The sequence below is a fragment of the Varroa destructor genome, unplaced genomic scaffold, assembly GCF_002443255.2.
Source record: "Varroa destructor unplaced genomic scaffold, Vdes_3.0 BEIS01000006.1, whole genome shotgun sequence".
NCBI classification, from domain to species: domain Eukaryota; kingdom Metazoa; phylum Arthropoda; class Arachnida; order Mesostigmata; family Varroidae; genus Varroa; species Varroa destructor.
Window position 1 is genome coordinate 19,788,298 of NW_019211459.1, and position 23,707 is coordinate 19,812,004.

Sequence of the window (23,707 nt, forward strand, 5' to 3'; positions counted from 1 at the left end):
AGGATGATAGTTTTACAAATCGGGCCTAAAGGAGACTATAGGTCCTTCAAAAGGCAGAGAAAAAATGTGGGAATCTGTCTCTATATCAAATATTTAGCATTCCATTTATAACTTTATTATTCTGTGTTCCGACAAATGCTAATGATAACTGTCCGATAAACTAGAGTCTAGAGGTTTAACATAGGTCGTCTGCCAGAAAACCCCAACCTTCGCTGTCAGTGTTTCTCTACATAAATCTCTGGCGTTGAGGCTGTACCGTGCATCTAATTTAGACGGATCACCTGACTGACCTTAACAATAATCAACGAATTCGAGATACGGCATAGCCTGAAAAAATCAAATGGTTGTTAATTGTCAATAAGCTTTGAATAAATTGGTTTGTTACAAGGTCAACGATATCGATGACCAGCTGTGCTCAATAAAACGCGGGATGCTTACCCCCATCTGCCAGCCGAGGATGCCAATGGAACCCACTCCTAAATCCAAAGCAGTTTAAAAGATCGTCTAGATATAAACTGTAAAAGATATAAACTGAACGTCTTACTATAGGGCAAACATTGTTTAATATATAGCAAATTCATTTTGGCGTGAAAAATAAAAGATAATCCATATTTTTGCTATACTAAAATATTAGGCCTAGGCTTGGCTAAAGTTGGCTTATCACGAGACCATACTAATTGCGCATATATGACCACAACAGCATGGTCCGTATCACAGGGCAGAACTGTTTTAATCCACCGAAGCTATCTAACTAGATTCCACGCCAGTGACTTTCTTCAAGGTGACTACGACGATCAACGCTTTCGTAATCCTACTATATGCCAATCGTTGACTGACCCGAGGAACTCATCGTTGCTTATGGCTTACTCTTCCATTCATTTGAAAATATAAACTTCTCTTTGATAACTTCGCCGTTACCAGTTAACTTCAACTTGATCCAGACGGAAGTTATTTCATAACCATTTTATACCGTAGCGCTAGGGTTGAGAGACCCTGTTCACTAAATCCCGCGCATTGAGTCGTCATCACCCGAGCAACGCCGTGGATTACGTGAGCACAACTGCCACATTCCACACCATACTCGGAACAATATTTAAACTATAGCTTCAAAGATATATGTGGCGTTCTCTCACATTTCCCTATCTCTACACACATACGCATACACATTGACATGGTGTTTCTACTCATAAATCTCTGCAAACATTGTCGGAAACATCTACATACTATAAACCTCTTTTTTGTTTGTTTGCAAACCAAAGCTGTAGTTCGAAACACTCCCGTTACATAGATGTAGGTTACAGTTTCTTTGAAACAGGTCCAAGTCTCATAGAAACCGGTTGCAAGGGTAAATTAACAGTGATGCGGTTAGTTAATTAGGGCGTGTTCAGAACAAAAGTTAATATATTCGGGCCTTCCGAACAACTCAGAACAAGTACCCTAATATTTTTTTTACTGTTAAAAAAACATGATATCATCGATTAACAGCCATTCGAATAAGGCTGCGCGCTAATGGACTTGCTTCGAAATAACTTGGACCAAATCACTGCCATTTTGACCGCTCGATCGCCCTTAGTAAATAGATGTTTTATAATGATTATAACTACGAAGTAATGGAGAACGAGCCATAATAGGTGGCAGAACTGATATACGCTGCAAATCAGAAATCTCCGTATCTGAGGATATCTAACAGCCCACTTCAACGGACTGTGGAATAGCTCCGCTAGATTGTGCCATTATTCCTCTGCAAGTTTCTTCGGATATCGCTCTGTCCGCCGATCAGACCCGTTCAGGCAATTCAATTAGCAAAAATGCAGCTCGTTAACGATCGTATCGATGTACTTATTTTCGCTAGGTGTTCTTTACCAAGAGTGAGTGACCGAGAGCGAAAGACCACCATTAACGTCCCGTTTTTTGTCGGCTAAGTAACGATTTGTCGCCTATATTTCTTGCTGTTTCCATCGGGATGATTGTCGCATTATAGGTCCGCTGCCAATGCCGAGGAAGCTTTCCCAGCCGTATTCAAGTGTTGGCGCAGGACAGCAGCAGCAAAAGGACGGTAATAATGAGAAATTATTAGGTCAAAAACAGGGCGGACAAGACCAGGGTAAACGACGAACGCAGCAGGAACCGATCGGTGCCAAACAGACCGGCGCAGAACCGCAGCAAGCGCAGATTATTCAGGCCGAGTGGGACCAGTCCATTTCGCGACTCGAAGGCTCAGTGGTGGACCATCTGTCGAAAATCCTCGAGTCGGACCAACATTGTGTTGTGAGTTGGTTTGTCCTCGCGTTCGCTCGATATTCTTCTAATTACATACGTTAAATAAATACGTCGCTCGCTTATTGACATTGGCTATTTTTCCTTGTCTGTTATCACCATCAGTATTTATATTATTATATTTATATATTTTGATCGGCAAAGAATTGACGACGATGGTTTTACCGAAGTTACAATGGACAATATCATTAACGGCAAACAATGAGAAAAATTTACACTACCATAAAGCTGCTATTGCACTAAGGACTCGTTGTTTGAAGCTGTAGATATTACTATTCTTATTATTGTTAATTTAATTATTCGGCAAGAGCCCCCGCCGTTCGACATTAAACAAAACCTCTCATCCTATTTAAAATGAAAAACGTCTCGGCACGATGGGGACGAAATCGTGACGGTGGATATTGATCGCCTGAAAGGTTTCGCATCTAGGAAGACAACGAGATCAAATTTTTTGGTACCTCATTCCCAATAATCTGCAAACAGCAGTGAAATTGAAAATACCTAATCATTTGGTAATCAAACGGATCGGCCTGAGTTTATCGTAGACATCATAACATATATTTATAACAATCTCTGTCCAAACATTACGTTAATCACTATCAAGGTCTTCATATCAGATCTAATTACTCGAATTTTCATCGGGTCAACCCGAACCTGACTGAGTTATAACTATACCCTAACCATCTTTTCACCAGTCTAGCCCTTGATGAACATCACGAGTGAGAAACACGCACTTTACGATCTAGATTCTAATCCGCGACGGTTTTTCTTTTCTCCGCGGTTCTGCGTAAAGAACGAGAGTATCAAGGATAAAAGGTAGTAAGGCCGAATAAGGCAATACGGACCAGTTTAGCGCATAGATATCTATATCTATTTATTTCTCGGATCGTTGGAATTATCCGCGGTGTAGCAACGGGACCATGCGGCCATATTGGCAAACAGTGGGTAATCGCTAGGTCTGCTTCATCTAACAAGGTGGACGAAGGGCGTAACTCTCGCACGGAGACACTCAGTGCATTTGGGCTCAGGTCGTTTTTACTGGGCAAAGAGAGCAGTTCCTATTCACCTATTGAAGAAATGCAAACTCCTCGTTACAGGTCTTTGTACACGATGTATGTAGCTATACACATGACAGACAAGTTCAACATAACTGTGGAAATATTATAATGTATCTCTGCGCTCTTTGAAAATTGTAACGTATCTCAAAACTCGCTTGATATTGTATATAATAGGTTCGTAATGTAGCCATGGATTGGATGTAATGAAGTCAATTGTCGGTAGTTAATGGATTCATTAAATCGAAATTCATATATATATATTTTATATACTATTTTGCCGGACGCAGGTGATATCATCGGCGCGCGTTCTTTGCGAGACTGTACGAGACTTTATTCTCAAGGTCCAGTCAAGAACCGAATGTGAAGAGATAGAGGCGAAATGTTCGGTGCTCAACGACAAACTCGATAGCCTTCTAAAGTCCCTGCACGAAGAGGAGCTAGCGCATCAGGCAATTGATAGCCGACCAGCAAGCCAATCGAATGTGGGAATGATGACAGCAGTAGCGAACGTAGCCGCTACATCCGTTGGTGTTCCGGGGCCTAGTCAGGTCCATCAACGGGTCCTGCCAAGCCCGAACGTGTCACCGAGCCGCTCGCCCCAAAGTAACTACAACAATAACAAAAACAACAATAATAGTAGCATAAATAACAACAACTTGAGTAACAGCAGCGGCAACAGTAGCGCAAACAGGAATGTGGTCAGTGCAGGGGAAGCAGCAGTGACGATTGTGGGCTTCACAACTTCCGGAAACATCGCCAGCACTGCCAGAGATGGAGGCCGCAGTCCGAATGTACCACCGTCGGTTATTCCTAGCAAGGTAAGTCGTCCGTTCGAAAGTAGAATAGCAAAGTACGATATATCGGTAGGCCAAGCTGCTAGTTGATAATTAGCAGCTAAATCTAGGGCCGAAGTTCCGAGTGGCAGCGCCATCTCAGGAGTTGAAGCGCACGGGAAAAAGGGGCAATGCGAAAAGAGCGAAAAAGAGGATGCAAAGACAGCAGAAGCATTTCGGAGTTTAACTGGTTCGTATTGATGCGTAAGCTGGCAACCGGCTGGTCTGCTTAGTCGGTCACTTCCCAATCTGACATATAGCTGCGGCATCCCGTGGGAACTGCACCATCTGGGCGCTAGTTCTCACATTTTAACTCGAGTCGCCAAAGAAAACGTAGCTAGAATACAATGCAAGACAGCTGCATTGAGTGGCGGCAACTAAGGTTCTGGTAGCCAGTGACGCCTGCACGAGCCCAAGTGCTGCTATTTTTGTCACAGCTATACGTGCTTGAAAGCGTGGGTACACATTTTTGCTGGTATGGTAGTGGCTAGCGCGACTCGGCCGGGAAGAGGGGCTCTGGACGGCAATAAGACTGCCCAGCCCAAACATTTAGAGCGCGGTTGGTTTAGAGCTGACGAAGGCAACATAAATTAGGAGAAAGAAAAACGTGTGCAGTAGAATGCATTATCTATATAACTGTAGTGGGCGTCTGTGTGGGCGCATTTTTCGAAAGACGCTAACTGTGCATGCAGATGTGAGTAGTCCAGCGTCCATAGAAGTGACGAAGTTATACAACGTCATCGTACATTGTTGTACCATACGACGCACGTGTGTAAATAAAAGCTGTTTTTTTTTCAGATGATTGCGGCCTTTGCTTTAGAGGATTTGCTCTTTTTTGCCACATTGATTTCTATCTTATCACTTCACTTGTTCCGCTCACTATTTATTGCCACTTTTGCTATTTTACAGATAAGCGGGTGCACTAATTTGTTGCAACGTGAAGCGCTTATGTGTCGCGCTAACAGTCTTAAAAAGGCTCTTCGTCAGATTATTGAGCACACGGAGCGTGCCGTCGATGAACAGAACGCTTTGCCTGATGACTGGCGAAGGTCAGCAGATGAAAGTGGCGCTACTGCGGGCGGCAATACATCATCGCCACTGGTGCCAGGTAGTAGGAGAAGACACAGTAAGGAAGGCGTGGCCATTCCCGCGTCCAGATCGGAATCGGTGTCTCCAGTACCGGTGGCAGGCTTTCCAGAAAAGGGCGGGACAGATGGCCTGCAACGTTGGCAAGAAACACGAAAACAGGCAGAAGTCGCAGATGGATCTATTGTCGCAGCACGGACGTCTCCCGCGAGCTTCTCACCACTGTTAGGGAACAGATACAACAACAGTGCAGCCATCGCTCATGATATCTCCCTCGCATCGGAGGTTTTTAGCGCTACGGCTATCGGCGGGGTTGACCGTGAACGACGAGATTCAAACACGTCACTGTCAGCGAATATCACTGGACTAAGAAGGAACCGTGGCGCAATGGCAGCGGACACAAATGTCATGCAAGGTTCGTAGTAGTAATCGAAAGGTCACTTTTACTTTTTGCACCTATCATTAGGCAAAGTGGAATGGAATCAATGATCCTATCGAATAACTCAAGTGGACTCGATGAAATCGAACGAGTCCCTTTGTTTCAGTAGTTGTGTTTTATTTCTACAGTTAGTCGTCTCTCTCTCTCTCTCTCTCTCTCTAACGAGCGAATGAATGGAGTTCAACATCCACTCTCTCACATTGACACGTTCTCACCGTTAGTTGTCCTAGTTCACGATTTATAGTGATAGTTAAGTGTTTTGTACATCTAGTGGAAGCATTGGATATACAACTAGTGCAAGCTAACTCATGGATAGCCATATTTTTTTTGTGTTTTTCTTTTTCGTAGAACATTTATGCTACCTAACCGTTCTCCTGTCTGATCACTCGTAACTATAAATGACCTCATTAAAGATCTTGTGTTCATGCGGCAACAATGTCACGTACAGCGGATATGAGAATTACATCAACTGCCCAGAACAATGGCAACCTGAAAAGGACCAACTTGACTGATCGGCTTCGTACCAGTCGTGAATTTGAAACTGCAAAAAAGTTCAAGTTACAAAGACTGAAGGAATTAAGTTTTGAGCTGAAACGACAGCCGCGCACAATGTGTTCTTAGGAAACTTCTTCTAGTCAAAATTCGAGTTTTTCTCTGTATTATCCTTGAAAGTGGCATGTAAGTCCACAAAACGATGTAAGTGCATTGTTGAAGTTTGGACAGAGATGCCGTCAAAACTTTAAGGAATATAGGCTGAGTTATACAGTTGGCCTATATAAAATGTAGCCCAAAAAAATTCTTTCATTTGTCAATGGGTCGTGATGATTTCCTGTTATGCTTGGTCTTACATGGTAACTATTTTGACTGATGCATCCATTAAATGGCAAACCTTTGGTTGAATTAGATTTCGTTTTGGCATCATCAAGATGGAATCTTATTCGATACATGGAAATAATAAGAAAATCACATCTTCAACTTAAAACATACCGTTGGCGTAGCTTATTATACAAAAGGCGCATACGTATCGATTTAGTATGTATGTCATTAAAACAATGTAAACACGTGGTGTTTCGCCCGCGCGTTTTGCCGATTCCCTTACTTCTTCAGTGGTCACTTCCTCTTTCGGTGACCTCGTTGTTTGTTAATGGGATCAGCCAAGGCCTCCCTGAGTTCCTACACTCAACATACGTAGAACAAAATAACTGTAGAAAGACGATATGCTCTGTATCGTGTTCCGCCCGACAGGAATTCATTCATCCATCCATTCAGGATTCAATAGCATTCCATTTACTTGACTCTGGTGAATGCGGATTGTTATCTTTCTTTGTTGATTGGTGTTGTTGTCGTCTTTCTTGTTTGTCGTTCGTCCTCACGTGTCCATCGCACCATTCGGTCAGTTGTTTTGCTTTTCTTTGTGTGTTTGTCGATCTTTTTTGTGGTCTGCGTCTCCCTGTGATGCTCTGTGCACGTCGCTATGGCGTGGTGTCTTCGCAGATCGTTGCGAGCGTATGGCAACCATACCGTCCGCGCAATCGGCGTCATCGCTCGAAGAAGCCACGTCCGTAGCGTCGGCAAGCGCCGGCGGCGCAGGTGGAAGCTCGAGCTCACGACCGCATACGTTACCCATATTGGAGACGACGCCGGACTCACCTCAGCCAGCGCGAAGTACGACAACCACTATGTCAGACTCAGAACAGCCAAGTCCAGTGGGTCGAAGCCCAACGAGCGATGGCAGTGATCCCGATAATGAAGGGCTGGTAGGCACAACGCCTACCTACAGTTTGTTGCAACTGAGCTCACCAACCGCATCACGCCGAATTTCCAGTGGGTCGACGTTAAAGCACATCGGTAATATTGCCATACAATTAGCGGCAGCACCATCACTTGGTAAGTAATTACAAGACATAACAGATCATATAGTCTCGCAGGAGCCAGCCACAAACATGCCCGATCATTTAAATATCTATCTGCCCTTTTCCCTACGCTTATTTACAAGTTAAATGTAGCTTGAGTCGATAGGAACTATTATTCTAAACGAACTTTTTCCTAGTTCCTCAAACGTCGGTCTCTGGCTTTCTCCCCTTTCCCGTTACTCTGCCTTTACTAAAATAACGCCTATCCTTGTGATTCACTCATCGGAAAAGCTGAAGACATAACCCCTTAATGAATCGTTCTCTAACTCGTTTAGGTAGCGTTGTTTTTTTTTTCTTCTATTTTGCTATGGTTTGTTCTTGTCTCGGTGCGATTTTGAGAAGCAATGATGCCTGTATCAAATGGCGAATTAACTACCTATTCATTGGATTTGTGTATTGTGCAAGCATTCGTTGCATACAAGCACCTTACAATTAAGTGGGTGCACAAGTTAACGTTGGCACCATCTTTGTACACGTATTAGTTTTTACTTTTGAGCTTTCACCTTCTTTTCCGTCGCTGTGACTATTGGGGCGGCTATCGACCGTGACAATAGTATGTGCCTGCAATGTTACGACCTGCATACGTACGCTTATCTACGAGCCTGTATGTGCATCAAGCACAAAGTAACTTTTTCGTATTGTATTTCTATTCATTCTACATAGAACATGTAGGTTAAACGTTCGAGCCGGTTGTTTGTCCATGCATGATGATCCGTCCGGTAGCTGTCTACTTCGAACAATCAACTTGTCCTATAAACTAAACATAGGTAGATGTTTATTATCATAACTATTGTTTGCACCAGTCCACTATGAAGACTTTTCCGAAGGAACACTACTTCGGAGTACGATACGTTCATCGAAACGCAATGCTAGGCAAATAGGAAATGGTGGCATATTGTGGAAAATATAAATTATGTTCGAAGAGTGACATTGAGGTAATGAAGAACGAAGCTCTAATCATTTACTAAGGGAAAGTAGTACACGTGAGCAAATAACAATAAGAATTACGAAGCTGAGTTTTAAAATACAAACTCTATACTCAACATCGAATTTCTAAAAGAGTTAAGAAAGATTAGTTTTTGGTAAGCACAGCAAATTGTCGCTTACACACGTTAGAAAATGCTGTCAAATGGCTAGTGTGTCTCTTCCTCATAAATATCGTTTTACTTTACCTTCTTACAGACGTTCCTTACGGTATAGTGTCACGGCTGAAATGCAACTTGATTAAAGCAGACCATTTAATGCAGGCGAGATTATTAGGGCGGTTTCGTATACAATTTGTCTGACGGTCCATCTTCGATCACAATCACCGCGGACGGACCCTGGTCCTTGCTAAGGAACCCTGTAGCTCTTATCGCTCTCGGCGTTGTCGATCGAAACCTTTTTTCGCTCTGAAACATTTCCAAATAGATGCGTGCCCTTCGTAGGAAAGTGCCAGTTAATTAAATTTGATTGAATTGAACCTGATTTTACTTTGTTTCCGCCAATAGTCTGTCACATAATGTCGTAGATACTCTTATAGAGTCTCATCTAAAGTTCGATCTTACCACAAGGTAATTCAATCGAGTTACAAGTTGAGATAATTGATTTGTCGAAGTTACTTCTCTACCGAGAATTGTGTAAATTTTTTACTCACTCTTTTTCGTTAAAAGTGGGTAACAAACAATTTCCTTTACGGGTGAGATTCATATGCCTGTAGGAGAGTCATGGGTAAACCTTGTTCTATTTGTATTAAATCAAAGTCAGCCGAGACGCACCGAAATTCATTTGTGACTTTTTTCCCCTCCTGCGTAGATGTTGAACAGACCCAGCGACACCGTGTAGCCAATTTCTAACAGACCTGAGCCGAGCTCTACCTCTAACAGGACCCATGATCCGCTTATTACATTGCTTTTTTTGTGCTCCTTCGGTTTTCTCCAAATGCTGATGCCGATTCGACGTTCATTGAACACACTGCGTGATTGTCATGTGGCCCGTTGACGCACTGACGCACCATTCCATCGTGGCACTATTCCAATTCACCTTGTTCTGGCTCTTCTTTTTCTCTCTGCAATCTATCACGTTTCGTCAACGGGATTGTCTTCGACTGTCAACGTGGCCCTTCTCATCTGCAGCTGCTGGAGGCGGGAGCAGTCCAGGCGGCACTGGCGCAAGCAGCGGAGGTGCAGGCATGCTCCAGATCCCATCGGGCGGTGCGCGATCCCCCGACGTCGACGTGGATCGGCGCATATTTCCGATTATCAATCCGCTGGCTTCCTTGCCTGCGTGGCCAAATCTCGCTGGCGAAAGCAGCCTTGTTGGCAAGGCCCTTCTGGCTAATGCCGACGCACTCTGCGCTGCTGCCTCGCCGCTGATGGACATCGATGACATGAACATGTGAGTCTAACATTTGACGAATTCACTTGAATTCACGAACAAAATATTTTTATTGGTAGGTTGAAGTTTACCTGCCATAAGCGCTAAATTGTCTAAAATATTTTATATATTTATAGAGTGCAATGTATCTTGGTTATGAACAGTAAGCTCATCAGATTGCATCGTTACACATCTTTAAATAGAATCTATATTAGTTAGAGCTAAATCGTATCCTTATACTATGGCAGATAGCTCATGAATTATTAATAGCTGGGGAGACGCAAAGTTCTGGGCATACAAAACCTGAAGCAAGTTTTAACTTGTAACGTTTGCCTGCAAGTAAAATCACGTCCTAGCCTGATTGTCCTAGTAAGAGATTCCAGTGACCAGCCCCTCTGAAGAATGCCAACGAGTCTGACCATTGAAATTGCCTTTCCATATTTAGATAGGTGCCATCCAACGCGTACGAACACGACAGGCGAAAGAAAATGACAATATTTTGTATTATGTCATTTAGTAGAAATAAATAAGACTAAATTGAAATGTTGTATTTTGAGTACACAGATTCTCTTTTCGCTTTCGATTCTGTGGAAATGTTATGCAACTAAAAATAGATATACAAAACACAAATGAGGTTAGTACATGAAATAACATAATCTTCAATTAGAATCTTCAGGTGTGACCTAAAAGGAAAGCTTTCCACCTTGAGCACGCTTACGTGCAAAAGGCAAGAGAGTAAAAAAAAAAAAAGTATTAGAACGGAACGATTCTAGACCAACAAAATCATATTACTTTTTTTTGCAACGAAACGGTCTCGGCATAGAATACTAACAGGCCAATCGTGGTATAGCGCATAAGCGAGTTATGTTCAAAGTCGCTTAGACCCGGGTCGTCATTTCACACTTATATGAAGCCGAAAATAATAATAGCCTTGGGGCAAGCTTGTACCACATTTATACAACACGAAGTAAAATGGGTGCCAAGTTTTAGTCACAAACGGGTTTTAGAGATTGTTCTAAGCGGTCGGCCAAAAGAGCACTTCGGTGAAAGCTCTCTCGCTATGTTTCATCTTAAGAACAGAAAGGTTTGAACGAGGCTCCAGGCTAACATGTTTTTGTACGTCACTAATATTGAAATCGCACAAATTTTCTCCAGGACATTTTACGTAGTCTGCAAACAAACTGCCTAAAAGTCCGTTAGATTCTTCGTTGAACGCAAGCAAGGAAACATTTTTATGTGTATCGCACCTACTCTTCAGTGGCTTGATATTGGCAAGGTCCAAGAAGGCCATAAACGGCTACATCTATTAAGAACTGGTATAGTTTTCTCATTAAATGTTTTTACAAAATATTGTTCTTTCACACATACATCATAGTGATTTCTATGACCTAATGTGATGCATATGTATATACTAGCCTCATTGGCCAACTCGTCCATGTGATAATAATATTATTATTATTATTATTATTATTACCAGCAAAGCAGCATTTCTAAAAATCAGGCCTTTTTTCCGCTCGTGCAACCAGAAGATTGTGCCGGTCTATCCGGTACAAACCCTTTAGGGGGTATACTTCAACGATGCGAGCGAGCTTAAGAATCAAGAGATGAAAAAAGCCCGATCAGTTAGGAGGAAGATGGAGCAAACATTCCTAATTGAGTTCTCAGACGATGTCTCAAGAGAGCCCGGTACTGGCTTTGTTCTTGAGAAGCTGTACGTTTTTACGACTGAGAAAGCTAACTTGATTTTCGTAAAAACACGCCATAATCACCGCTTTCTTTTGTGAGACAAAGACCAGCCCTCGGATAAGCACTTTAGTGCATTCGAAATGTAGTTCCTATTTAAAAACAACGCTCTTGACTCCCAATTCGTTATATTTTTTGGTGGGGTCTGACTCCATGGCCGAGCTTTACATACAAATACGTCCAGGGCAGACACAAACTGCCTCGTTGGTGTCAGCCAGTAACTGAGAGTAGCTCTCTGAACGAGTAAAGACCGAGATGTCTGCGAAGTTGATGTCCTGCCACAACATTTTAGGCGAGCCACTCGCCGTATTTGAAGGCTTCAATGTTCTTATTTACAGCGGGTTCATTCCGACCCATTGAAATTTTTATGTTTAGAGTTTAACTGCAAGTGCACGCCCATACATTGCTTCCATCCAAACACCGTAACGAATCAGTATTATCATATCTTTAGGAAATGTTTAGAGTAGAAGCATCGATAGTTATGGTATATTTGTGAAAATATTCGTTTTTTTTTTAGACCTTTAATAAGTATCAAATAATTTATTATATAATTACTTTTTGAATCCATAAATTTGACCTTATAGATGGATGCCACCATTTATTTAGTTATATATTGACACACGTCTGCCTGTCGTGGTTAACTCAGCTCACAATTTACCGCAAATAGGAAGACCACGTTCTACCGATTCATGAACTGCTTCGGGCGCTTCTTCGAGCCAAGAAAAATCGTATTAAGTAGGCCTTGTTTGCGGCTCTCATCTCGTTTGGCGGGCCAGATAAATGTGACGCTCCAGACGATTCAGTGCCGCAACTGCTTCCACCTCCGAAGAATAGATGCAAAGAACGAAGTGAAACCACTTCACTTACTGGCAGGGACTGACAGTTATATGGTACACCGCCTATTTTAGGCATCGCTTACGTAGATAGGATGCAGTGTGTAGCTAGTGCGATGAGCGACCGCCTCTGGATGAGAAGGCTGGAACAATTGTCGTTGCGGACGTTACGGGATAATGATATGTTCGCCGTAGGAAGTCTTTCTTGTGTGGTGACTTCAACAGGCCCTCAGAAACAATGAACAGATATTACGTCATTCTTTTCTTATTGAAATCCCGCAAGCAGAAGCTTCACGTGACGTTATTTGTCACGGCACGGCTGATCTACTGATTGTTCTAATGGGAAGTTTTAATAGTTCAACGCAAGATAGCGTCAGAATTCGTGTTTTTCTAGCTGATGGTGCGTGGTGGCTAGCGGTGTGGACTAGCATTGAAAAGAAGAAACCTAATAATAGCAAGCGATGCCAACAACGATTGAATGGGTTTCCAGTAGCCACATAACTGGACATAATGAAGAAGCTATGGTTTTGTAAATATAGTCTGAATTACCTTGACAACTGTCAAGTGTGTGTTTCTACACACACGTACATTTAGAAGCTTTCAAATAATCATACTAGCAATGATACGAACTACCAGATTACAATTTTATAGTAACTAAATTTATCGCTAGATGCCGCGTGTGGACCAGTGATGCAGAGTCTTACACGATCTTTGTTAGCTGGACGTTTATAAAAGATTATACATATTTTGTTTGGAACCCATTTGCAGATGCCTGTGGGGAATATTATTCTTACTAGTGTTCGAGGAATCGTATTAGATTAACGATGTAACATTATGTAGTATATTGAAATTCCTAAAACATTCAAGCTACAAGACCAAAGGGAGCGAAGCCAATATGCAATGAGCTGCCCTGTATATAGTGAATTTATTGGGCGAGACCTAAGGCATGTAGAATGAATCTGTGTATTTTCCGACAGCAGTTCTAGAATAACTGAAAAACGAAAAAAAAAAAAAAAAAAACAAAAAACAAAAAACTTCTGTCAGTTATGAATAGTCGCTAAGATCCGAGCGTAGACGTTTGCTTTGTCATCTCTTTAAAGAGATAAGCGTGCAGCAAAACTCTCATGGCTTATTTTGAATATTTGCATGCATAAGTGTTTATCAAATACGTTGTTATCAATTGTTAACTGTCTTCGTACGTTTCACACGTTAGAGTTGGCTTTATCTTACCGATCAGGTAACTGTAACCTTTACTAAGAGCACAGGGCACGTCGATGCGGATTCATGTTACATTTTTCGTGCACGAGGACATGCATAAGCGTTGGGCCTAATGCTGTCGGTGTTTTTTATGCGTTGATCTGCTGAAATAGCTAGCCTCATTTTCGTACAATATCCTAGGCTGAATTATAGGCTAACAACTGAGTGTATAGGTAATTTTTGTTTTGAATAAATGACGATGATCTGGGGTCCGGTAGTTGCTCGAAATTTCGCCGAGTAATAAATAGTTGAATTACTATGAATTTTTTATTGAACTTACACAGAACACATCCGTACTTATCGTTAGTATTGCAGTGTTTTTTTCTACTCTTGAAACAATTGCTTCCCATAACTGCTCGAACTGCATTTTTGGCAAAGAACAATAAATAAACCCTACTCTGGTTTCAATATTTACAAAGACAGATTATAGTATTTGTCGTATTGCATGCAGGCCAAGTTACTGGGAAAATGGTTTAAATTTTCCACCGCCTGATATGGTTAGGCCAAGATTTCAATGGTTTTCTCCAGGCAGCTAGCTAGCTAGCTAGCTAGCGGATTGATCAGCGTCCTGATTGGAGCGTTATCGAACGAACCATCTAGGGCATAAATTGGATTTTCCTAACCGTGGAATTAACTTTGGAGACCGGCTCAGACACGTATGGAGGGTCAGGCAGCAATGACAAAGAAAGTCACACAGGTCCGCTAGTGCAATAAGCATTTTTATTAAACCTTACACGATGTTGAGTTTGAAGGGAAGCTTCAGCGCAGGCGTGACTAGCTTCCAAACAAAATGTATTATGTATCAGTTATTGCCAACTGGTAGATCAGATCTCTAACGTTACCAGAAAAATGACTGCAATACGACAAAGTTCGGTGTCGTAATGATCTCGGTTATTATACGCTGCCATCTATTGCGATACTTTGAAGGCGTGTGAGTAGGGAAAAACCCTTACTCCCAAAGGGACGCTTAGTGCGTGGCCCTAACAGGAAACGTCGTTGCTAATGCCTTTTGATATTTTCCCGTTGTTTAATTTAGGCATTTTTATGACACAGATGGAATACATGATATGGTGAACTGGACAAATAGATCTTCTATGCTGTATCCGTTGTACGCTGACAGGAGTCGCGACACGGGAAAAGGGTGCTACAGGAATCGCTTCTCGGACCAGATAGCGTCAAACGCGTTGACCCAGACACAAACTAGTATTTCAGCTCAAATCGCGTGTCTCAATCAAACATCTCCTGTGGGAAAATTATAACCTTAAACGCTTATGAATGAGAGAAAAAACGTGAATATGCTATTGAGTCGGCTGCGATTCGACGACCTATCCTTGTTCGTAGATGCTACAGCCTCATTAAATTAGTTATGTGAGCCTTTCGCTAGCTTTGCTCTCGCATAGTCTTATGAACTCGCTTGGATTTGCGATCTCTGTCGCTCGCTACGACGCAACGTATTGGCTCGCCCAGGCCCACCACGCATTTTCATACTGCGTGCTACGCCGTTGCTAGCAGCTGCAGTGTGGCCATCACCAGGAAGTAAATGAGTCTATGAGCGAATATTTGTGCCATCGTACCGTGAATCGAGAGAGCGGACAAGGAAGTCGAAGAGCGAAGTGAGCCAAACGGGACTCGTAGAAGAAGCGAAGCAATGCGTGTGACCCTGGATGTTAGGCTGGTTACGTCGGCAGGTCGACATGGTCGTTGGTTTGTATTGCAGCTTTTCGGCAAATTGTCCCACCCTCGCTATCCTTCTAGTAAGTGGCTAGTGCTGCTAGCGACCTTTGAAGAAGCAGGCGGCAGACGAACTTATTACTGCAGACACACGTACTGTTAGTGCGTTGGCGCCGCGAGTACTGCACATCTTACATTGAGCGAACAGTGTACAGATGGATGTGTGCATGACGTGCCTTTCACATAGCGTTCAATCAAGTACCAGGTCACGGCCGCAGCTATCAGGCTATCGCTTAGAAGTTGGCGTCTATTCGACAGATTAACCGGTTCGTTCAAGGTTTGCGTTTGGGCCACGGGGGTTGTTAACGGAGCTGCTGTCGCTGAACCAGACTGCGCTGACCGGAGCCGCGAGTCGGGCAATGCCGACCCTGACCACCGACCCACCATCGGCCATACGTCCGAGTTGTCCATCATGTTATCTCAATGGCGGACGGACTATGACAAACAGTATGTATCACAATGACTTGGGAAACTGTTTTACCGATGTCCTTTTGAAAGAATTATAGACGACTCACGTCATTGCGTCGCAGCCGTTTAGTGCCAAATCTCACGTCTCACTGGATCGAGAAGACATTCATATCGTCAGAAGCGGCTACGAGTGGAGAGAAAAAAAAGAGGGGCGTATATTTGCTATGTACATAGCAGTAACGATTTTGTTTTCAACAAGCTACCTTTCTATTGAAACCGAGTATATTTTAAGGACCCCGTAAGGCGACGCCACTCTTCTAGCTACCCCAAACGATCATTGTTATAAGGCATTCGGTTCACTCGAGACGTGTTTGTAAACTTTTACCTCCTGATCGGTTTTGGCCGCAAAAGAAACTATTTATCGAAGCCATACAGTAGCAGAAGCCACTTGAGTCGCCAGACGAATTTTTTTTTCTTTCTTTCTTTTATTACTATATTTGATATACATACATATATATTATAAATTCAAGTGATTTCTGCGAGCGTGAAAATTTTTCATTAATTATCTTGTCTTAGCTAGCCTGAATGCCGAACATCGTTGTACAGAGCAACTGTTACAGCATCTACTCAATAACAGTTCAATTTATGTCAAATTTGTATATATTTATTATTCTTTAGCCTCGTATCATTAGGAGTAGTGGCAGGCAAACGCCTTTGAAAATCTAAAAATATGCAGCCATCTATGGACACTATGGCACAGGTTGTTTTTTGAAATATATATATATATATTTTTTTTTTTTATTACATAAAAGTTTATATAATATAAATACGCAAATTTTGGCAATTAAAGAATTTCTGAAGTAATTAAACTAAAAGAATGGCTTTTTAGTATGCGTTAGAAGTGTTTTCCTTTATTTTTTGGACTTTTGTTGAAGGACCCTGACAACCTTTGGATAGCTATATACCTACAATTTGCATTTCCATACGTAATTTCTCTATGGCTTCTCGCAAAAAATCTATAGTGGAATATCCTTGCCTATTAGTTGTCTTTTTAGGGCCACACAGACACGGATCCTAAAGGTATCGAGCAGCTGATTGATCAATGGAAATAAGTTCTGGCGTTGCCACCAAATGGCCAGACTGGCAAATGCGTTCCTTTGATTCCCGTGCAAATGGTCTATGAGTCTAACGAGGAACTCAAGGTGGCAGGCTGCGTTCATTGTTTCATTTTCTGCTTACTACCTCAAGTAGTACCTTGAGCGCGAGACTACTTGGCATTGTCATTTTCCCCAGGGAAACGCTATTCTATCGCCCGGTCCTTTTCCGGCTGGCCGTAGCGCCTGAACCATGCCTCCTGTATGACTACCGTATACTCTAGCCAAGTTTCTTTTGGTGATTAAAGGTAATTGCACAGAATAGACCACATACATTTTCAATTGGTCTGGAGTCATTCCATTAAGGAGCCATTTTTTACTCAGTTTCCGAGCAATATTTCAGTTACAATTCTTTAACATGTTACATGCGAAAGGTTAGTTCTGTTTTCCAGAGTTTTTACATTCTTGATTGCAAAAAGGCTCGTCGATAACGGCAATGCGTTCTTGTACTTGCAACCTCTACTTCTGGTCATCCTCTCGTTAGTATTCAGCACCTCCGTGTTTGCACCATTCACGTGCTGTGTTTTCGCCTAAGGTCCCCTTGTATCGTGCCTTTACCTTTATCAGTCTTCGGTGAATTTCCGCAACGCTTTGGTCTCCAGAGAACTAAAAACTTGACTACTAAGCGTTATTTTTTAAAATTAAAAGATGTTAGTAACAATAGCCTTGTGTATGCAACATACTGCTATGGCCTGTACTGATAATCTTAAGCGTTTCTGCTACCACTGCTATAGGAGAATAAGCAACAGTTTTGTGTTTTAGTGGCTTGCACTTTTGAATGCAGGTCATAATGATTTGAACACGCACGCAGACAGACAGATATGATACGACCGGATACGCTGCAAGAGCCTAAGTTTTGTTGGTATTGAGGTGCTTTCAGTAGACAACTCAAATAACATTAACCGTAATCTACTCATGATACGAAGTTTGAATCGCATAAGACACCTCGCTGACCCTGTTCACCGTCGAAGTTCAGCACACTACCTCTAATCAGAGTCGTTCTCCATATTGCCGTACTGAGTTTCCCGGTCTTCAGCTGACGGAACCTTCGGATCGCGGTAGATGGTGATATCTTGTGTGCTGCAAGAGAAAAGAAACATTTCTCCCAATGTCAGAATCCAAAAGCAGATCCTCTTATTATTATTATCCCACGTGATGATCATACTTTTCATTTAGTACTGCTGTCCGTGTAACGTTCAATATGAGCCCAACTTAGCAAGCTGCTTTGTGACCGGCGATCTTCGCCGCCATAACCTGCATAAAAGACTGCTAAGCAACATGTGTGTGAATAGTTCGTCTCGTACAGGATCAACAAAATACAGAAAATGTTACTCTTTCATGTATATCAGCCGTACGACGTATCTATCTAGGAGCTTGTAGCCTATCCTGTCGAAGCAGATAGGAGCCTCACATAAAGCCCATTTCTTTAAGGACGCGTATTACTGACGCCCGAGTAGTTTAGTTATGCTGACGACTATTATTACACATAATAAAGTTAATGATTTTTTTGATTGTCAATTTGAATGAAACGGTGAGGGCAATCCGTCCAGCGTTCTCCGTTAATGATTCGGGATATTTTTGTAAAAGATGTTAGATGAAATACGTAATTTATAAAAGCTAACTTATAGACGGCGATTGCCGATTGTTCCCGCTTATATAGAAGCATATCGTCGGTGGCAAGGTGCATGTTCCCTTGGGATTTCCTATATTTTTATTATCCGTGATAATTACGATAAATGAAAAAAACGACTCGATAGACAAGATCAACTAATAGAAACGTTTTTTTTTTTTTCTTTTCTTTCACATTGACGAGACAGGGACTGTTTCCAGGAGAAATGCGTAATGAACAACTATTTTGGCATTGGATTAGACGCTAAAATTGCTCTCGAATTTCATAACAAACGCGAGGAACATCCCGAAAAATGTCGATCACGGACAAAAAATCTCATGTGGTAAGAAGCTATGTTTGTTGTTTTTATTTTGCGTCGGATCTCATTTAGTAGTTTAACGGATGAGCTTCAGGTATCATTCTCAAGGGGGTTAACGCAAGGCATTTCGAAAGTTCCTATAATCGTGCAGGAGCCCTCAAGAAAGCTACGCGTCCAATCTTGCTTAACGTTTACGGAGCGTATACATGTATGGATAAATAAGCTAATACAGATCTTTTTGTCACACTGTGCTCTCGCGGTTAGGTATGGAGTGCTCGGTGGACGCGAACTATTGAATAAAACATACAAAAATTTAGAACAGCGGGTTCATTTAGAGTGCGACGGTCACAGGATTGCTCTGCCTTCATTACAAGGTGAGTCGGTGATGTATGTACTCGGTGTGCGGTAATACGCAGATGAAATTTTCAAGTGTAACTAACTAACTAACTAAATCTGAATCGTTTTACGAGAACCTTACGTTAACGGTTGCATAAAAACTATTTTTTTCATTATCGTTATTTAAGATCTATGACAAAATATTTATGCATATTGATATATAACAGACGTGCTATGCAGTGATACAGATTGCCTAGAATGTGTACAAGAACGGTAAGCGACGCATTCCTTCGAAAAGCCCCTGTCTGAAAAATTATACCCAAAAACCTGTACTAAAATTTTACCAAAAAACCTGTCCTGAAAATCCTGTCCCAAAGCTTTACCAATAAACCTCTTCCACAATTATGCCAAAAACCTTTCCTAAAATTATACCAAGAACCTCTCCCAAAATTATATCGCTAATCATAACTAATGTCGAGACAGGTGCCATCACCGACGTAATTTCGAATTTCGTTAGCTGAGGCCCACGTTAGACACGGGTTATTTCTCTTGTGGTCTAGTTATTTAAGCAGCGTCTTCGTCTTCTTAATGCCAGCTCGTTATAGGCTAGCTACAATCTTGAATTGGAGAATCAAGTTACGTATAGACAGCTGGTTGAGCGTAATCATTTGACGTTCTATCGCAAACTTTCGACTGTGTCATGTAGGCTTGAAACAGGCTAAAGCCATAGGTACTTTTGATTCAGATTCTTTCACAAACTAGGTGTTTAGTAATATTTATTTAAAGGCTCCTGTTAAATAACTCTTCAATGGTAACCTTGAAGAGTCGTTAGCTAACTGATGTCTATCACGAAGAAGATATCTCACATTGATCTTTCTATCTAAATGTGTTAAAACAAAGAATGTTGCAGGATCCGTGGAAACAACGTGCAGATCTTTATTAGGATCGGCTAATATATACATTTTTTCATTTAATATTATGGTCAAAAGCTTTGAACTCGGATTGGGACTCTACGGAAGTTTAGGCTATTACCATTGTTTTGGAGGCGGGCCCCCGTTCGACGAACGAGAGCGGATTGCAGGCGCCGGTGCTATAACTAGGTCGGTCTACCTCAACATCTCGACGTTTCGTTAAAAGTCTCTACTTAAGCAAAGGAGGCTTTACACTCTACCGCGAGTGTTCAAATATTCCTGCCTTAAATGAAGCGTGTCGAGACGACTAAATAATTTTTGTAGGCTATCTATGATAACGTACTACGATTTTCCTACGAAGCACCGCAACTGAGATGACCGACTTAGCATGGGTCTGCTAGGTAGGAAGCCGTTGTTTAAACTTCTGGCTCTATCAGCCGTACAGCACCCGTGTGTTGCAGCTTAATCTATAAGGCAAGGCAAGGCAAGGCAAGGCAAAACATGAACCTGCTGTACATGGCTGTTTGCGGGTCTAACTTTTAACCTAATTCCCCATTCGGTGTCCGTGCCACCAGTATCGTTGAAATCATATGCCCAGAACAGTTGGGTTTCAGTCAGAGGCCATAATTGAATAAATACAGATGGATGAACAAGATATTTAAACTTCTCTGGCCGCTCTTTAAAACGAGCTTTTCCCTATGAAAGCGGTGGTAACAGCCAAAGTTACTGTGTTTAAAAAGGAACTGCCAGAGCGACCGATTCAGTCAAGCATCGCAAGCTTGTTCGTCGAAATAGAGGTTCCCTCGGGTATCCTTATGGTTAAAATAGCTCACGCTCATCTTCGTTCCGTTGGTTCTTTAACTTTCCCTATTTGTCCGATGGGCACGGATCGATCAAGACATCAGTCCCATTAAAGCGACGACGAAGACTCATAGCAGAGTCTTCGTCGTCGACGATAGACAGAATAGTACAAATTGTATTGTGAATGACCGTCTATGTTCGGAACCTTTGCATGAAGATCCTTTGTCGAACTACTTTTATATGGACTCGAGTATGGCTCAAGTCGCATTTCTTCTCTATGCCAACATTAAAAATAATTCGATAAACAAATGTTATTTGTATTTGTCGCCATTACGATGTGACGACATCGTACATGTGTGTCCACTATAGATATCCATAAGGGAATAGGATTAAATCGAGTTGGTTGCTTTGGCATACACTTTGACCAAATAGGCTATATCCATAGACGTATGGCCACGATCGCAGTTTATTATGTCTGTCGAAAATGCTTTAGATGAAGAGTGTTGAATGTATGTTGAATATTATTGACTCGTTCGAGCGCATCCTTGAAATAATCAAAGTTGGGATTCCTCCTGAGTAGCTAATTTACTAAGGAGGCTATCCTACCGAGTTGCATTTAGGTCAAGGCACCCCAGGATGTTCCAAAGTTTTGCGAGTCGACATGTACAAAATGCAATAAATGTAATCGAGCGAATCGTCTTTTTTAACGTTAAATATTGTTTCTATAAAAGCGAGTACCGATTTGACGATCCTGCAGACAAAACCCGTGCTGTATTGACCGCTATCTGTATGCCGACTTTGGGCAAATCAGCTACCATATTTCGCTAGGGATCCTAGTAACGAGTGTCCACCGTTCTTAACAAACTTATTAAAACGAAGTTATAGCATCGAGTTAGACGACGTAGTTAGGGCATCTACGCAGATTCTGCGTCGCTGGATAAAATTGTACATTTCAACGACGTGGTATAATCGGCTATGATTCTAATGGACCGTGTGACAGTTCCTGATGATACCTAAATTGTGCGAGTCGAAGGCTGCAGCTCCGTTTGGTATCTTCAGTTTGCGCCATCGTAGTTTATGCAACAGTCACAAGCTAACTATCTGCATCGATTAAAAGCTCTGAAAACGACGCGCGTCATCTGCGTTGATGTGACAAATGGACTTCGTAAATCATCTAGTGGAAACCTTCCCTGACACTGTGCCATCGAGCCAAAATTGGAAACTTCATGCTGTGAGACTACGAGCCGCAAGTGCTTCATCGCTTCTAGATGATGTACCTGAGCATCTTAAACTGTGTCCTACGATACGAATAATTAATTAAGTCCGAATATACTGGCCATCCCAGAAAAGAGCCTAGCGACATGTTAACTTGAGTGAAGTTTGTTTGACTGTTGCCGAAGCGTCAGCGTCCCCCAGACAGCTGTGTTCATATAACTGTATAATAGTAAATCGAGTCGAGTATCCGAGAAGAAGGAAAGCTAGCTACATGAATAGCGCTCCATCTTTTTTGAGTGTTTTTTGAACCACTTATACCTTAATTAAAGGTTAAATGAACACAAATCTACTCTTTACTTAATGACGAAGCGAAATTTATTTGGCCAATTTTAATTTGAATGATGCTGAGCAATGATTTATTACCTACTAAAATCAATGTCGAACCTACCAATGGCCTATAAGAAGTGGAACGTTCTTGTATCTTTCTATTTGCTGTTATAAATGTTATGTTACATAAGTGTTTCCGAGATCCACATCCAGCGTTTCAGCCCTTAAACACTGCTTGAGATGGCTAGTTTCCGCTAGAGCCAGACCTAGACCAGCACGTGTCTCTAAGCTTAGTGTCATTGTTCTATCACGAGAATTGTTTGCCTAATAGATACTCTCTACTTATGCGTTTGTAATGATCCTGCCTTTTTCACCACGTCATCTTCGTTCGTCTCGTCCAAATACCCCTTTCAGGCATTGTTGTCTTGAACATCCCATCGTACGGGGGGGGCTCAAACTTTTGGGGTGGGAGCAAAGAGGACGACGTGTTTTTCGCGCCAGCTATGGACGACAAGATCCTCGAGGTAGTTGCTGTCTTCGGGACGGTCCAAATGGCCGCGTCCCGGGTGATCAATCTACAGCATCACCGCATCGCACAATGTCGCTCTGTCCGAATTACTATCACCGGTAAGTCTAAGTAAGTCGTAGCCGAAAATAATGACTAAATATTTAACAATGTTTCCTCCTTTTGTTCAATAGTGGTGCAAGCAAAAAAAAAAAAAAAAACACAGGAATATACCATGAACTATTGATTTGATCATACGAAACATAAGCTTAATCCGTCAAAAAGAATTTTCCTCTCGAGAAACCCGTCGGAGTAAATCCGTAGCATTAAACGGACGAAGATTTACACCGCATCATTTCTACTTCGAATATCGAGTTCCTACTAAACTATACAGCCTCCATTACGAAAAAGAGGGTCCGGAAACTTGCAGATAATCACTTATGCTACAACAGAACACAGGAGTCGATCGAGAGTCATAGACAAGGTTACGCATACGGGACTTCGTAGCAATTCTGTGGGTTATATTTACCTTTTGGTAAACAAGTGTCAACCCATACCCAATGCTACGTTTCTTTATTTATACAGGTTGTGTAATTA

General features: G+C 42.0%; 1 protein-coding gene across 19 annotated transcripts in view; it reads left to right on the forward strand.

The window, feature by feature from the left end:
* Nucleotides 1–23,707, forward strand: part of LOC111253231 (diacylglycerol kinase delta-like) — a 226,754-nt gene that overhangs the window by 174,541 nt on the left and 28,506 nt on the right. For all 19 annotated transcript variants that reach the window (XM_086993786.1, XM_086993788.1, XM_086993787.1 and 16 more), the window contains 8 exons: nucleotides 1,982–2,268; nucleotides 3,623–4,153; nucleotides 5,078–5,669; nucleotides 7,188–7,580; nucleotides 9,721–9,982; nucleotides 18,905–19,039; nucleotides 19,280–19,389; nucleotides 23,020–23,232. In XM_086993786.1, coding sequence (XP_086849912.1) covers nucleotides 1,982–2,268; nucleotides 3,623–4,153; nucleotides 5,078–5,669; nucleotides 7,188–7,580; nucleotides 9,721–9,982; nucleotides 18,905–19,039; nucleotides 19,280–19,389; nucleotides 23,020–23,232 — 2,523 coding nt within the window. The remainder of the gene's footprint in view (nucleotides 1–1,981; nucleotides 2,269–3,622; nucleotides 4,154–5,077; nucleotides 5,670–7,187; nucleotides 7,581–9,720; nucleotides 9,983–18,904; nucleotides 19,040–19,279; nucleotides 19,390–23,019; nucleotides 23,233–23,707) is intronic.